The sequence below is a fragment of the Rhinopithecus roxellana genome, chromosome 17 (genome assembly GCF_007565055.1).
Source record: "Rhinopithecus roxellana isolate Shanxi Qingling chromosome 17, ASM756505v1, whole genome shotgun sequence".
In the NCBI taxonomy this organism is placed as follows: domain Eukaryota; kingdom Metazoa; phylum Chordata; class Mammalia; order Primates; family Cercopithecidae; genus Rhinopithecus; species Rhinopithecus roxellana.
Window position 1 is genome coordinate 5,480,003 of NC_044565.1, and position 12,985 is coordinate 5,492,987.

General features: G+C 62.3%; 1 protein-coding gene across 2 annotated transcripts in view; it reads left to right on the forward strand.

Moving 5' to 3' along the window:
• The window catches only part of ZC3H3 (zinc finger CCCH-type containing 3), a 102,675-nt gene that overhangs the window by 60,831 nt on the left and 28,859 nt on the right, over nucleotides 1-12,985 (forward strand). Inside the window, exons 5-9 of one of the 2 annotated variants that reach the window (XM_030921559.1) lie at nucleotides 468-655; nucleotides 7,626-7,671; nucleotides 7,749-7,904; nucleotides 8,001-8,070; nucleotides 10,481-10,612. In XM_030921559.1, coding sequence (XP_030777419.1) covers nucleotides 468-655; nucleotides 7,626-7,671; nucleotides 7,749-7,904; nucleotides 8,001-8,070; nucleotides 10,481-10,612 — 592 coding nt within the window. The remainder of the gene's footprint in view (nucleotides 1-467; nucleotides 656-7,625; nucleotides 7,672-7,748; nucleotides 7,905-8,000; nucleotides 8,071-10,480; nucleotides 10,613-12,985) is intronic. The other variant, XM_010385504.2, reaches the window with a different exon arrangement.

Genomic DNA, 12,985 nt, shown 5'->3' on the forward strand with positions numbered 1-12,985 from the left:
TCCCTGATGACGGCCAAAGTGTCCCTGAGGTGGGGGTCGGGGGCCAGAGGGGGACAGAAGTCTCTTGGCAGCTGGGCCAGTGGCCGGTGGTCAGCGCAGCTGGAGCGTGTGCCCGCCGCAGGGTCACCGCAGCTGGAGCGTGTGCCCGCCGCAGGGTCACCGCAGCTGGAGCGTGTGCCCGCCGCAGGGTCACCGCAGCTGGAGCGTGTGCCCGCCGCAGGGTCAGCGCAGCTGGAGCGTGTGCCCGCCGCAGGGTCACCGCAGCTGGAGCGTGTGCCCGCCGCAGGGTCACCGCAGCTGGAGCGTGTGCCCGCCGCAGGGTCAGCGCAGCTGGAGCGTGTGCCCGCCGCAGGTGCTGCTCCCTGTCCCCCTCGGGAGGCCAGGCCTGGGCTCGGCCTCTGGCACTGACCATCAGAGCTGTCGTTCGTCCTGGGGCCAGGTTTGATGGGCATTTCCTGTCTCTGCAGGTCCCTGGTGCTGAACCGCCTGCGTCCAATTGCCAGCGGGGGTGGGAAAGCCCAACCGGGCTCCCCTCGGTGGCGGAGCAAAGGGTACCGCTGCATCGGAGGGGTCCTGTACAAAGTATCTGCCAACAAACTCTCCAAGACCTCCGGCCAGCCCGGCGATGCGGGCAGCAGGCCGCTTCTCCGCACAGGTGAGAGGTGAGGGCGGGGCGCTGGGAGGTGACACCGTCCGGCCAGTGTGTGGTGGGCACTGCAGGCCAGACCCCCAACCTCCAACATGCTGTGGCTACTCTGGGCCTTGGCTCACGCCCCTGTCTCAGGGAGGAGGTCAGGGGCCTCATGCTCCTGGGGAGCCAGTCCAAACAAGCACTTCCCAAGTGGGTCACCTCCCAGCCTGGGAGTTAATTTCACTCTTCCATACACCCAGCGCCTTCATACCCATCCCTAGTGAGACTGACAGGGCAGCCGGAGAATGGAGGGTGCCAGGAGGCCTTTCTCTGGCATCCCCCGGGAAGGGCTCTGGAGTGGTGCCCGGTTCGTGTGACTGAGTGGCCCCTGATTTTCTGTGGGGTAGGGGAGAGTTGCTCACAAGCACTGTGTTTCGCTTTTGGAAAAAGGATGAGGCCAGGTACGGTAAACACGCCCGGGCGAGCGCACACCTGGGGCCGCGGTGCCCGTAATCGCATTGGCGACGCCTCGACAACTGTGTCTGGAGGCAGCCGGCGCCGCCACCTCACGCCCTCCCAGCCCAGGGAAACAGGCTCAGGAGAAGGAAATGCTTTGGATTCGCTTATCCTACAAATTAACTAGAAAAATATTTTGGTTTCAGTCCAATTTTACCCTTTCTTGTCCATCAAAAAAAAAAGGGTGGGGGAGATTGCAGGCGGTGTTGGGATTGCAGAGGCTGGGCCCTGCTGGCCCCCCGACCTGCCTGGGGCCTAGAGGGAGAACAGGTTCAGCCCTGGAGGAGGTGGACTCCGAGGGCAGGGTCTGTGGGGGTCAGAGGAGAGGCGGGAAGCGTCCTTCCCTGGAAGCCAGCCTCACTGGCCACCCTGCCTGACTGTGTTCCTAGTGTTCATCTCTGGGCTCCAGGGGCTTCCAGGCTGTTTCCTGGGCAGGGTCGCTGGGAGCAGCATGGGGGCCCTGGCACCTGCTTCACAGGGCTCTGAGCCACACTGTGTCTGGCCAGTGCCCCTGACCATGCCTGCAGGCTAGTGGCTGGGGCTGTGGGGGCCTGGTGAACTGGGCGGGAATAAGTCCTCACTTGCTGAGAATCTGGTGAGAAGCCCTGGGTCCCTTCCTGGGCACTGTGTCACTCCTGTGTGTGCCTCCGCTTCCCCACCCGTACCTTGAGGGACTGGGCCGTGTGATTTGTGTGTGTGGCCTCATCTCTGCTACACCCCAGGTGCTCAGTGCAGGAGCTGGCTGAGAACATGGGGGCCTTGGTGAGGCTCCGCCCCTGGGGGATGCTGCCGTGGGTTGGGGGATAGGCCCTCCTGTCACCCAGCAGGGCCTTCTCTGGTTACCTCTGACCCTCTGACTCTGGAGCTTTGTGGCATGTGGGGCCCTACACACAGCTGTTTGTATCATGGAGGGCAGGGAACTCGGGCTCATCTCCAACAGTCATTCCCTCAGTGAAGTATAAGCCCCTGGCTAGTCTCTGGCACAGCAGGTCCCAGGTGCCCGCGGCCATCCACCCACTACCAGCCTTGTGGGCCAACAGGGAGCCTGAGCAGTGGAGCTCCCGGGGCCGGCAACAGGCGCTCTGAGGACGTCGTGCTTGACCCCCCAGGGACAAAGCCATGAGGTGCCTCTCTGCTCATGCCGGGTGGTCCCATCTTCCCCCTGGGCCTCCTTGGCAGAGGCCAAGCCCCACGTTGGCTGGCACTGTCCTGAGAGCACTGACCCGGCAGGCACAGTCCTGGCACTGGCTTTCCTCTCTGGTCCTGAAGGCAGTGGGCAGAGCATCCGAGCTGATCCCTCTGCCCAGGGAAGGGTGCCCCGAGCCCTCACCTGCCTGCCTGGGTGGGAGGGTGCCCTGCACCTCCCACGGATGCTGCCTCTGACATCCCTAGTGCAGGGGGAGGCGTGGGCTGAACACACGTGAAGATTCCTAGGGCCCACAGGCGTAGATTCCTAGACTCGTGTCCAGTCAGGCGGTCAGGGAGGCCTTTCTCATGAGCTGAAAACTGAGAGAAGCTCAGAAGGGACAGGAGCAGCAAGAGCATCCCTAGATGACCATGCAGAGGCCTGGGCGGGAGCGTGCAGCGGTGTGAGACACTGCAGGACCCCGTGCACAGCCAGCAGGGAGATGAGATGGGTTGGGGGCAGGCAGGGTCTGCCTGGCACCGCTGCACCCCCATTCAGAAAGCTCCTGGTAATCATGATAATAGCATTGACTGAGGTTGATGGTTAAGTGGCCAAGACAGCAGCCATGGAGACCATGATGTACCGATGTCCCCAAGAGCCCCGGGCGGCCAGGATAGGCGGCTGAGGCTGCTCCTGGCAGTCAGTCTGCAGGCCCTGCCCTGCTCTGCGGAAGCCGGAGCCAGGGAGGGGATGCTTGCTGCGCTTTCCAGAGCCAGAGTCCATCCCAGGGACCCACCCACTCAGGGAATGGCCCCCACTACAGCAGCTGCATCCCACTCCCTGCACAGTGCCGAGGCTGGCCCCACCTCTTCACCCCAGGTCACGGTGTGTCCTTGGGACTCTCCCCGTACCGTGCATCTGTGGGACCCATGGAGGGGCTTGTGGCTTGGGTCTGTCTCCCTGCACCGGGGTCCTTGGGTCGCCGGGATCCTGTGGCCCACTTGTATTGGGCTGGGTGGGCCTGTTGAGGGAGGTGCACCTGCCACCCCGGCTCCTCCCATCCCTCAGCGTCCATGAGATGCCTGTGGCAGGCAGCAGGTTTGCACGTGGCCCCTTCAGACACGGTGCCCACCACCGAATGGCCCAGGGTCTGAGCTTTGAGGAGAAGGAGTGTATAGCCCTGGCCTGCTCAGCAGTGGGGAGGGGAGGGAGGGGCTGCCACACTCCTCCCTGGGAGGCTGCGACACTCCTGTGTCTCCCCCTCGGTGCCAAGTGCTGAGCTCCGCAGAAGCTTGCCTTGCCATTTACACACATGGCAGAGCCCCGGCGAGCGCAGAGCCCCTGACATCACCACACTGCGAACAGTCTATCCTGGCCACCTTTGCTGACTGGCCCCTGCCTCTGCTGTCCTTTCCCTTGCCCCAGAGCCATCAGAGAGCCAGTCTGGTTCCCCCAGCCCTTCTGGGGCGCATCTCACCCCGTGCACCAGCAGCAACCCAGAGCTCCCTCATTCGGCCTCAGCAACACAAGCAAGGAGGGTCTGGTGCACAGAGGCCGGTGGCAGGCAGGGGTCCTGGGGCCTCCTTCCTCCCACCCCTGCCCCTGGGGAGGCCCCCCCTTCCATCAAGTAGGGCTGCGGCCTCTGGTGTCCTGCTGGCCAGCCTTGGTGGCGACTGTGGCAGTCCTGGGGCTCTGCAGAGCCCAGTGAGGCCGCACCTGCCCTTTGGGTTGACAGCCAAGGCCACAGCTCCAGCTGCCTGGGCCCCCACCAGCCCCGCCTCGCCATGAGGAAGGTAGATGGCTCCCAGCTGTGGGATACCGCTGACCAGCCCACTTAAGAGGAATAATAATTAAAGAAATAAATTTGCTCCCCTGGTGTCAGCAGAAATTTGACTTCAACAAGAAAGTGCAGCCTCTTGGAAGGGGTGGGGGTGGTTGTCCTGGCTGAGCCCCCTAGGCTCTGGGCCCATGACGGCAGAGGACAGTGTGGCTTCAACCCCCAGCTTCCGCACTCCGTGAAGCCGAGCCCTCCCTTCCCAGCCCACCTGCCACCTGAAGGGCTGAGCTCCAGGGCCCCTCCCCACATACTCCTGTGTAGGCCCCCAATGAACATGGCCCATATATGGCCACCAAGAGCCTGACGGTCCCTGTGATGGGGCAGAGGCCCCAGACTCTGGCCACAGGGCTGGCCTTGGCTTGTTCTGTGTCCCCCAAGCCCCCAGGCACCTGTGGTTGTGGCCCTCCCTGCTGCGGGCCAGCTGCTGTGTGTTCCTGGCACGTCCGGCCTCTGCACCTCCCCTGCTCGTCACCTGCCCTCCCTCCCTGGGGTGACAAAGGCCCTGTCTGAGAGCCCCCGCCCCACATTGCCTCTCCTGGGGTGCCCTCTGCTGCTGGCCGCCTTCTCCCAAGGGTGCAGTTTCCATGTACCAGATGGACGTGCCCTGGAGGGCCTGGTGGGCATGCTATATGCAGACCAGGGCTTGGCGCGGCCCTGCCTGACTTCCTGGGAGAGGGCTGGCCTGGGAATTGGGGCTGCCTGCGTGTACCGCTCATCATGGATATTGTCCCTTGGGCCAGGCAGCAGCTGTCCAGTGGGTGCTGGCTGGAGCAGGGACTGGAGGTGCTGAGGAACCTCTGACTGCAGGGCCCCCACCCCGCTTGCCTTACAGGGCCTGACATCCAGCGGTGCCCAGAGGAGCCTGGCCCAGAGCCGGCACTGGGGCACCGAGCAAGGGGTGGGGCTGGCGGGAGCCGAGTCTATTCTGGGAAGATCCTGGGGAAGTGAAAGTTCTCTGGAATGCACGGCGCCTTCTGCTGTTGAGTTGCTGGGGGTTATTCAGTTGAACTTTTTAGCACCTCTCAGGCAGCCCCTGCCTCTTTTCCAGCCAGCTATTTTATGTGCATTTTTTAACACTGCAAAGCATTTGAAAAAGTGCCTCTTGTTCTTGTCAGAACTCCTGTCGTGAGCCTCACACTGGGACTTTTTTTTTTTTTGAGACGGAGTTTTGCTCTTGTAGCCCAGGCTGGAGTGCGATGGCGCGATCTCGGCTCACAGCAACCTCCGCCTCCCGGGTTCAAGCCATTCTCCTGCCTCAGCCTGCGGAGCAGCTGGGATTACAGACATGTGCCACCACACCCAGCTAATTTTGTATTTTCAGTAGAGATGGGATTTCTCCATGTTGGTCATGGCTGGTTTCGAACTCTGGACCTCAGGTGATCTGCCTGCCTCGGCCTCCCAAAGTGCTGGGATTACAGGGATGAGCCACCGTGCCTGGCCGACACACTGGCATGTTTTTTAAATAGCACAAAGTGGAAAGGGAAGTATCCCCCCCCCCCCGCTGCACCCTGTCATGTGCCAGGTGGGCATGTGATGCCGGCATGTCCCTGGCTGGGAGCAGATGGCGTCACAGTGTTACCGGCAGCCTGGGCGAGAGCCTGGGAACCAGCAGTGCCGACAGGCCGCCGCATTGCCGCGTCCCTCACCACACAGTCTGGCAGGTGCGAGGACATGCCCGTGCTGCCTGGACAGGACCCTGCTGCCCACCCGGGGACGAAGGGTCCCAGCCTGAGAACAGGGGCTGCCCTGAGCTCCCCCCCCACATTGGTCCCCCCTGCACCAAGACCCTCGTCACCCTCCCTTTGCCCTTGGCCTCCCCACACCCTGCAGGTTTCTACTTTCCTCGGTGCCTCCTTTCCTGCCCCCAGGCACCATTACTAGCTCCTGCTTCTGCACCCGCAGGGCTCACTTGCCACTCAGCTCTGGAGCTGCCCTTTTGAAACTTGAGATGGTCTGAGAGTGGGGACAGTAGGCAGGGCCCCTGAGGGCGAAGGGCAGCAGCACCATTGACCCCAGCCAGGGAGCACTGGGCTGGATACAAAGCACAAAGCGAGGAGTGTGGGGGGCTCCAGCCTGAGGGTGCAAAGGGGCAGTAGGCTTGGGTCCTCAGGTGGGAGCCTGCGGCTGCTGGGCCATCTGGGGAGTGAGGACGAGGCTGCTCTCCAGTGCTCAGAGTGGGGCAGGGCTGGCTATTTGGGGCTGGGCAGCTTTGGGACATCCCTTTTTAAAGCAGAATGGCTTTGTCGCCACCTCAGGTCCCCAGAATTTCTGAGTGATGTCACCTCTGCCTCTTAACTGCAGTGTCCATTTCAGCATTTGCCCTGGAGGAAATTGGATCTGGTCTGGGCAGGATTATGCGCGTATTTGAGGAACCCAGGAAAGCCGCCCTCAGCAGGCTCGCCCTGCCCTGCCCACCCCATGATCCTGGGTGACCTCTGTCTGTAGAAGGCAGGCAGGGCTGTGTCACTGGAGCAGACCCTCCTCCTCCAGGTAGCACCCCCTCCCCGCCTCATCCCCTTGGCTCTGAGGCCTCACAGCACTCGGCCATGTGCAGTCCCAAAGTCCATTCCCTTCCTGCCACCGCCGCCCTCTCAGGCCATGGTGTGCAGTTTCAGAAAGGCTGGGGTGGTCCTTATGCTCAGGGTTTTGAGGAGTATCTGATGAGGCACCTCTAAAATTTAGAGTAACAGGCACTAGCCGGGATCTGCTAGGGCCAGCCCAGGGCCTCAGGGACAGGTGCCCTTCCCCCAGGAGCCCACAGCTGCAGTGGGCAGCTGGGCAGACGCCTCCGCCGAGCGGGCTGTGTCCCCACACCTTCTCTGCTGCATTTCTTTAGTTTTACAGTCCTCTAAAAATCAGAAACCGTTCTTGCTCCTAAAAGGCCAGACCATGTGTGCCCCATGGGCCATATTCACGCCCTGGTCTAAGTGACCCTGCAGGTCCCCCATAAGCCCCAGCCCAGGCTCTGGCAGAGGGAGGTGCTGCTGTTAGCAGCTGTTCTGTTTACAGGGCAGCTTCCTGGGTGGCAGGGGCTGAGGAGAGAGCCAGGAGCAGTGTCCATTGGCCAGTCACTGCCTCGGCCCAGGATGGGCACCCAGGGACATGAGGAAGCCAGCAGGGGGGTTCCGGCCAGCAGAGTGTGGCCCTGGGGAGCCTGACCAGGGAGGCCGCAGGGACAGGTGGGCGGCTCTGGCCCACGTGTCCAGGCCCTCCGAGGGTGCTGCCTGGCTTTGCTGGCTCTGAGGGCAGGGACAGGAACCCTTCCTGGACCCTGCCCTGGAGAAGAGCCAGACACAGGGCCCAGCAGCTCCCCACTCTCAGGTGCTGTGTCCCCAGAGGGGCCTGGCAGGGCCCAGGGCGTCACTGTGGGGAGGGGAGCTCTGGGCAGTTTCCTGGAGGGAGGCTTTGCCTGAGCCGAGGGCTGGGACCCCTGAGGGCCTTGACTAAGGGGGTTAGCAGGGAAAGGGCCTGCAGGCAAGGCTGTGGCCTGCTATGACCCGTGCCTCTCTCCCCAGCAGGCCGGCTGGATCCTGCAGGCAGCTGTAGCCGTTCCCTGGCCAGGTACTGCCTTCGGGCTGGGCAGTGGGTGGGGCTCCCTACTTGCCTTCGGGCTCACACACCTCTCTCCCTGTCTGCAGCCGGGCCGTGCAGCGCCTGGCCATCATCCGGCAGGCACGGCAGCGGAGGGAGAAGAGGAAGGAGTACTGCATGTACTATAACCGCTTCGGCAGGTGCAACCGTGGCGAGCGCTGCCCTTACATCCACGACCCTGAGAAGGTGGCCGTGTGCACCAGGTGCCCTCCTGCCCTCGCCTGGGGGAGGTTCTGTGCTGGGCCCTGCCCGTGGTCCCTGCTGGCCCTTCCTCACACCCTTTCCTCCTGGTGCTGCAGGTTTGTCCGGGGCACCTGCAAGAAAACGGATGGGACCTGCCCCTTCTCCCACCATGTGTCCAAGGAGAAGGTGAGTGTAGCGCTGGTGGCCCTGTTCCCATGCACCTTTCTCTGGGGCCTCGGCCGCCTGGCCTCTGGGCAGATGGTGCCCACAGCTTTCCCTGGGCTTGGGACATGCAGATCCCTGCCCTGGCGTCCTTAAAGTCTGCTGTACCGCCTCTACCCCACTGTAGGTTTTGCAGCTGGGCTACCTCTTCCCAGGAAAGCAGCACTGATAGGGTCCCCGCTCACCATGCACAGGGGTCTCTTTTCCCTTCTCCTGACAGCACCAGGCCTTACCAGATCCCCAGGCCCCCCTTACACATGCCTGGGGGAAGGCGGTCCCACAGGTGCCCCTGTAGACCCAGGGCTGAGGCCTCAGGGTCTCTTCAGACTGAGGTTGGCAGGAGCGGGGAAGCTGTATGTGAGGGGCTGGGTGGGGAGGCTGCCTGGGCAGAAGGCAGGAGGGAGGGCTGGAGGGGAAACAGCTGGACTCCTGGCGCATGCGTTGTCCCCGCCTAAAACCCCACAGACTTGCTTGGAGCCAAGGTGGGCCCCTGCTGGGAAGAAGCAAGAGCGCCCCGGGGCTGGGGTCAGGGGTCAGTGCTGGGGCTGGGGTCAGGGGTCAGCCCCGGGGCTGGGGTCAGGGGTCAGTGCTGGCGGAGACACGTGGAGCTCTTGTGCCCTGGACTCAGCCACGGTGTGGCCACAGCATGCGAGTGGAGTGAGGGCTGCCTCGGGTGAGGGAGGCGGTGTTGGGCAGGGGTGCTGCTGCCGCAACAGCTTTTCCCCTTGAGGAACTTGAAAAGAATCAGCGTTTTTCTCCCTAATAGAGCTTCGGAACTCTGTTGTGAGCAATTTGGAAATTCACGTCGAGTTTTGGGTTCATTAGCTCCCAGCTCCAAAGCCGGAGCACATTCCAAGCTGTCTAATGTGGACGCCCCGCACCAGTGCCCTGAATTAATGTTATTGTTATTTGTGTGGACGTGGCGGGGTGCAAACAAGGTTAATTGAAATGAGAATGCAGTTTCCTCTTGATAACAGCCCCGCTCTGACAGCCAGGAGGAGCTCCGTTTGCTGTAGAGTTGGCTTTATCATCCCTTTTTATTAGAGCTAATTTGGGCTCTATATCAAAAACCACATTAAGGGAATTGTCTACAGCCCACCACCACCAGCCCCAAACGGGCCCCCAGCCCCTCTCCCCTCTGCGGCTGCAGTTAAAAGACAATTAGAAATAAACTCCCGCTCGTTAAATCACCCTTTGTTTCTTTGCCTTTTCCCTCCCTCCCTCTCAGCCCTGGCCGCTGGCTCTGGACCCCTTCTTCCCTCCTTGGCCTTAGACAAGTTCCTCTCCCATCCCCAACCTTGCCCCAGAAAAGTGACTTTTTAAAGCCTCTGGATCTGCCCAGATCCCCCAGGGCTCCTCAGGCCCCAGCAGCTCTGAGCAGGCTGGAAAGGGGAGGGGGACGGGGGTAGTGGGAGCCGGGAGGGTAGTCTGACCCAGGAGGGAGCAAGGCCCTGGGAGGGGAGTGGGAATAGCCTGGGGCAAGGCTGGAGACCCCGGGGTGCTGGCAGGGGCTCTGTGGGGGCTCCATGCTGAGACCAGACGGTGACATCTTTGTTCTGGACACCCAGGCAGCCCAGGAGGAGCCCGTGGTGGCCCACAAGGGGCAGGGAGATGTCTCCTGGAGACGGCAAGAGACCCCCTGCTTCCCTCCCTGGGTGGCCCTAGCCCAGCCATTGCTCCTCAGGCCTGAGGTTCCCCCAAATGGGAGGAAAGTTGCGTTGCTTCCCTCTCCCAGCCCAGTGGTGATAACAAGCACTGACTGTGGCCAGCGGCCCTGTGCTGGGGAGGAGGACGCTGCTGGACCCCTCCTGCTGACAGCCTCGGCCTCCACAGTGCTGGCCTGCAGCCAGTGCCACGCCAGGCCTGCTTTCAGGTGGCTCCTGCCCACCTAGAGCCCAGGGACACTGCCTGTGGCCCACAGGTCAGGTGCCTGGAGAGCCCTCTGTTGGGTGCTGGCCTGTGGCTTGTCTTCCCACCTAGACACTGGTCCCCATGGCCTGAGAGGCTCCAAGGGTAGCCCTGACCACAGGCTAGTGGTTGGGAGCCCTGGCTGCCATCTTGCCCTGGACGGTGGGCAGGCTCAGAACAGGTGAGGGACTCAGAGGAGGGTGCCCCTGAGGCTGAGCCACAGGGCTGCTCCATGCCTCCTCTGGACAGAGTGAGGCCAGGGGTGTGGCTCACCTGGGAAGGCCGGGGCCCACTTCTGAGCAGCAGCCTCCCTGCCCTGCGGGTCCTGGTGGCTGCCCTTCCTGCCTGCTGGTGCCGTCGTGTCCATTTCTCTCTCGAGCGGGGCCGTAGGAGGGTCCCCAAGCCACCATCTGTGGGCCCTGGAGGGTGGCCGCCTGCTGGCCCTCACTGCTGGCCCTCCCCGCAGATGCCGGTGTGCTCCTACTTCCTGAAGGGCATCTGCAGCAACAGCAACTGTCCCTACAGCCACGTGTACGTGTCCCGCAAGGCTGAGGTCTGCAGCGACTTCCTCAAAGGCTACTGCCCCCTGGGTGCAAAGGTGAGGGGTCCGTGGGGGCTCGAGTGGGCGGGGTTCCTGTGGTTTGGTCGTCCTCTGTTCACTCCCGGGTGCCTGCCGTGGCTGGATGGCCCTTCTGCAGCCCTGAGGTGGTCAGTGTCATCACGTCCACCTCACAGGTGACTGAGAGAGGTCCAGCAACTTTCCCGGGGTTGCACAGCACCAGCACATGGTGGGGTTTGAACTGTGGGAGGGTGAGGCGCAGAGGACCTAGACTTACAGGTGCAGCACGGGTAGCCTGGAAGCTGGCCCCCCATGGTAGGGGTGTGGCGGCTGGGCCGGAGCAGCTCCTGGAATGTTGCTGGGGATGGCAGTGTGGTGAAGGGGATATTGGAGGCCAGGGGGCCGGCAGGGCTATAGGTGGATGTGGGGCCAGCAGCTTCCACAGGAAGGCTGTGGGTGGATGGGACACTCCCACCCAGCCTGGGGCAGAGGGGTGGGCTGGGCAGAGCCGAGGGGGCCGCCTGAGCCGCGGCTGGCGAGGCTGGGGTGAGGTGGCACTGGAGCTCATTGTGGGGCACGACTGCTGGGTGGGGAATTGGGGACCTGGGCTGCAAGTGTCACCTGCAGCTGATGGTTCCGGCTCCCCTCTTCCTGGGGGCGTGACTGACTCCTGCGTTGCGGAGGCGCTCACAGGCTCACCTGTCTGGGAAATTCCCGGCAGTGGAGCCAGCTCCTCCCCTCTGCCACAGCCTGCCCTCCTGGCTTCACCAGGACTCCCCGCCCCAAGCCATGTAGCCTTAGCATCCCCAGTGGGCCTGGTCCCAGGTACAGCCCCCTCTCCCCCAGCCTCTCATGCCTGTTTCTCTCGCTGCCTGGGGGCTCCTGCCCCTGACCTAGGGCTGGTGGCTGAGGGTGGGGAGGGGCCGGAGTTGGGGGACCTGCAGATGCTCCTTGTCCCTGGCATCTTGAGAGGGAGCCCTGGGGCTTGCAGCCATGGCTCACTGCCCCTGGATCCTCACACTTCTGAGTGTTGGCGCTGCCTCAGGGTCTGCAACCCCCGTGAAGCCGAGAATACCAGGCACCCCAAGAACCCTTTCCCAGCCCACCGCAAGGACACCAGACCCTAGGCTCTCCTGCCCCTCCCTTGCTGGGTTCCCCTGTGGGGTGCTGTAGAAGCTGGGCCACACACGCCTTCCTGTGCACAGCGCTCTGTGGTGGGCCGGGCCCTTCCCAGCGTCCTCTCCCTCATCCTCAGTCCTCACAGCCACTGCCCAGGAGGAGCCAGCCCTCAGCTCCTCCTGCTGCCAGGGCCAACCTGAAACCTGGCAGGGAATCCCCTCCAGGGAGGTAGGGCCTGGCCAAGGCAGCCCCAGACCCTGTGGGGGCAGTGGCAGGATCCCCATGGAGGCCATGGCTGATTATTGTAAAATGTTTCCATTTAAATGAAAATATCAAAGTGATATTTAGGTCCTGCTTCTATTAGTGGAAGTGCTTACTGCTGCCTTTCCGTTTGTCCGCGCCGCGGCGCCCGCATGATGGATAGCAGCTTGTAATTATATATGGGAAAGCGCTGAGCCGGCCAGATCCAGTGGGGACAGGCGGCAGTCCGGGCCTGCGAGGGTTAATTTTATTCTCTAAATAATGTGAAAAGTGCTGAATCGTCACCTTGCGCCTGAAGTAGAAGTCCTCAAATGGGCCCCAGAGAGTTCATAATATTCCACTGAATCAAGTGAAATTGTTAACCTTGCTTCATAAAGCGATGGCTTGTTAAAGAGCCACATTCCCTTTCCTTGTGAATAATTTAGGCTGGGAGTAAATCTCCGCTCTTTCCCCTTTTGGGGGGCCACGGCTGTGCCTCGGGGGTCAGCCTCTGCCAGATGCTGCCTGTCCTGGATATCAGGACGGGGATGACTTCAGACTGCCTGTTTGTGCACACCTGCGGGGTCTGCCGCGTCCTGCCACATCCTCCCTGGTAGACGTCCCTGTCTGGGTGCAGCGCTGTTTTCCTCCCTTGCTCCATCCTTGTCAAAGGGATCTCCCCAGCTGATAACGTTTTGCTGGGGGGAGACTTTGAGACTAGAAAACCTCACCTTCTCCCCTTAGTCTTAATAGCCAAACGTGTCTATCTGCTGTCAAATTCTGATCCGCTGCCTGCGTCCTTGAACGGAAGAGTTTTCCCTCCTCCGTGCTCACTGCTCGCCTGTTTGTCCACGGGTGTGTCCGGCTGGGTCCATTGCCATCCCCTTTCAATACTCACGCTGCCCTGCCAGGGCTCCTGCCCTTGTGATGTGCCTGACAACTTCTACACCCTTCCTTGCTTTCTGGCACCCAGATGCTCCCAGCACCCGGCGGCTCTGGGACAGCCGCTCCTGGCTCCTTGTGGGTGTGTTTAAGACTCAGGGTCTGGGCCAG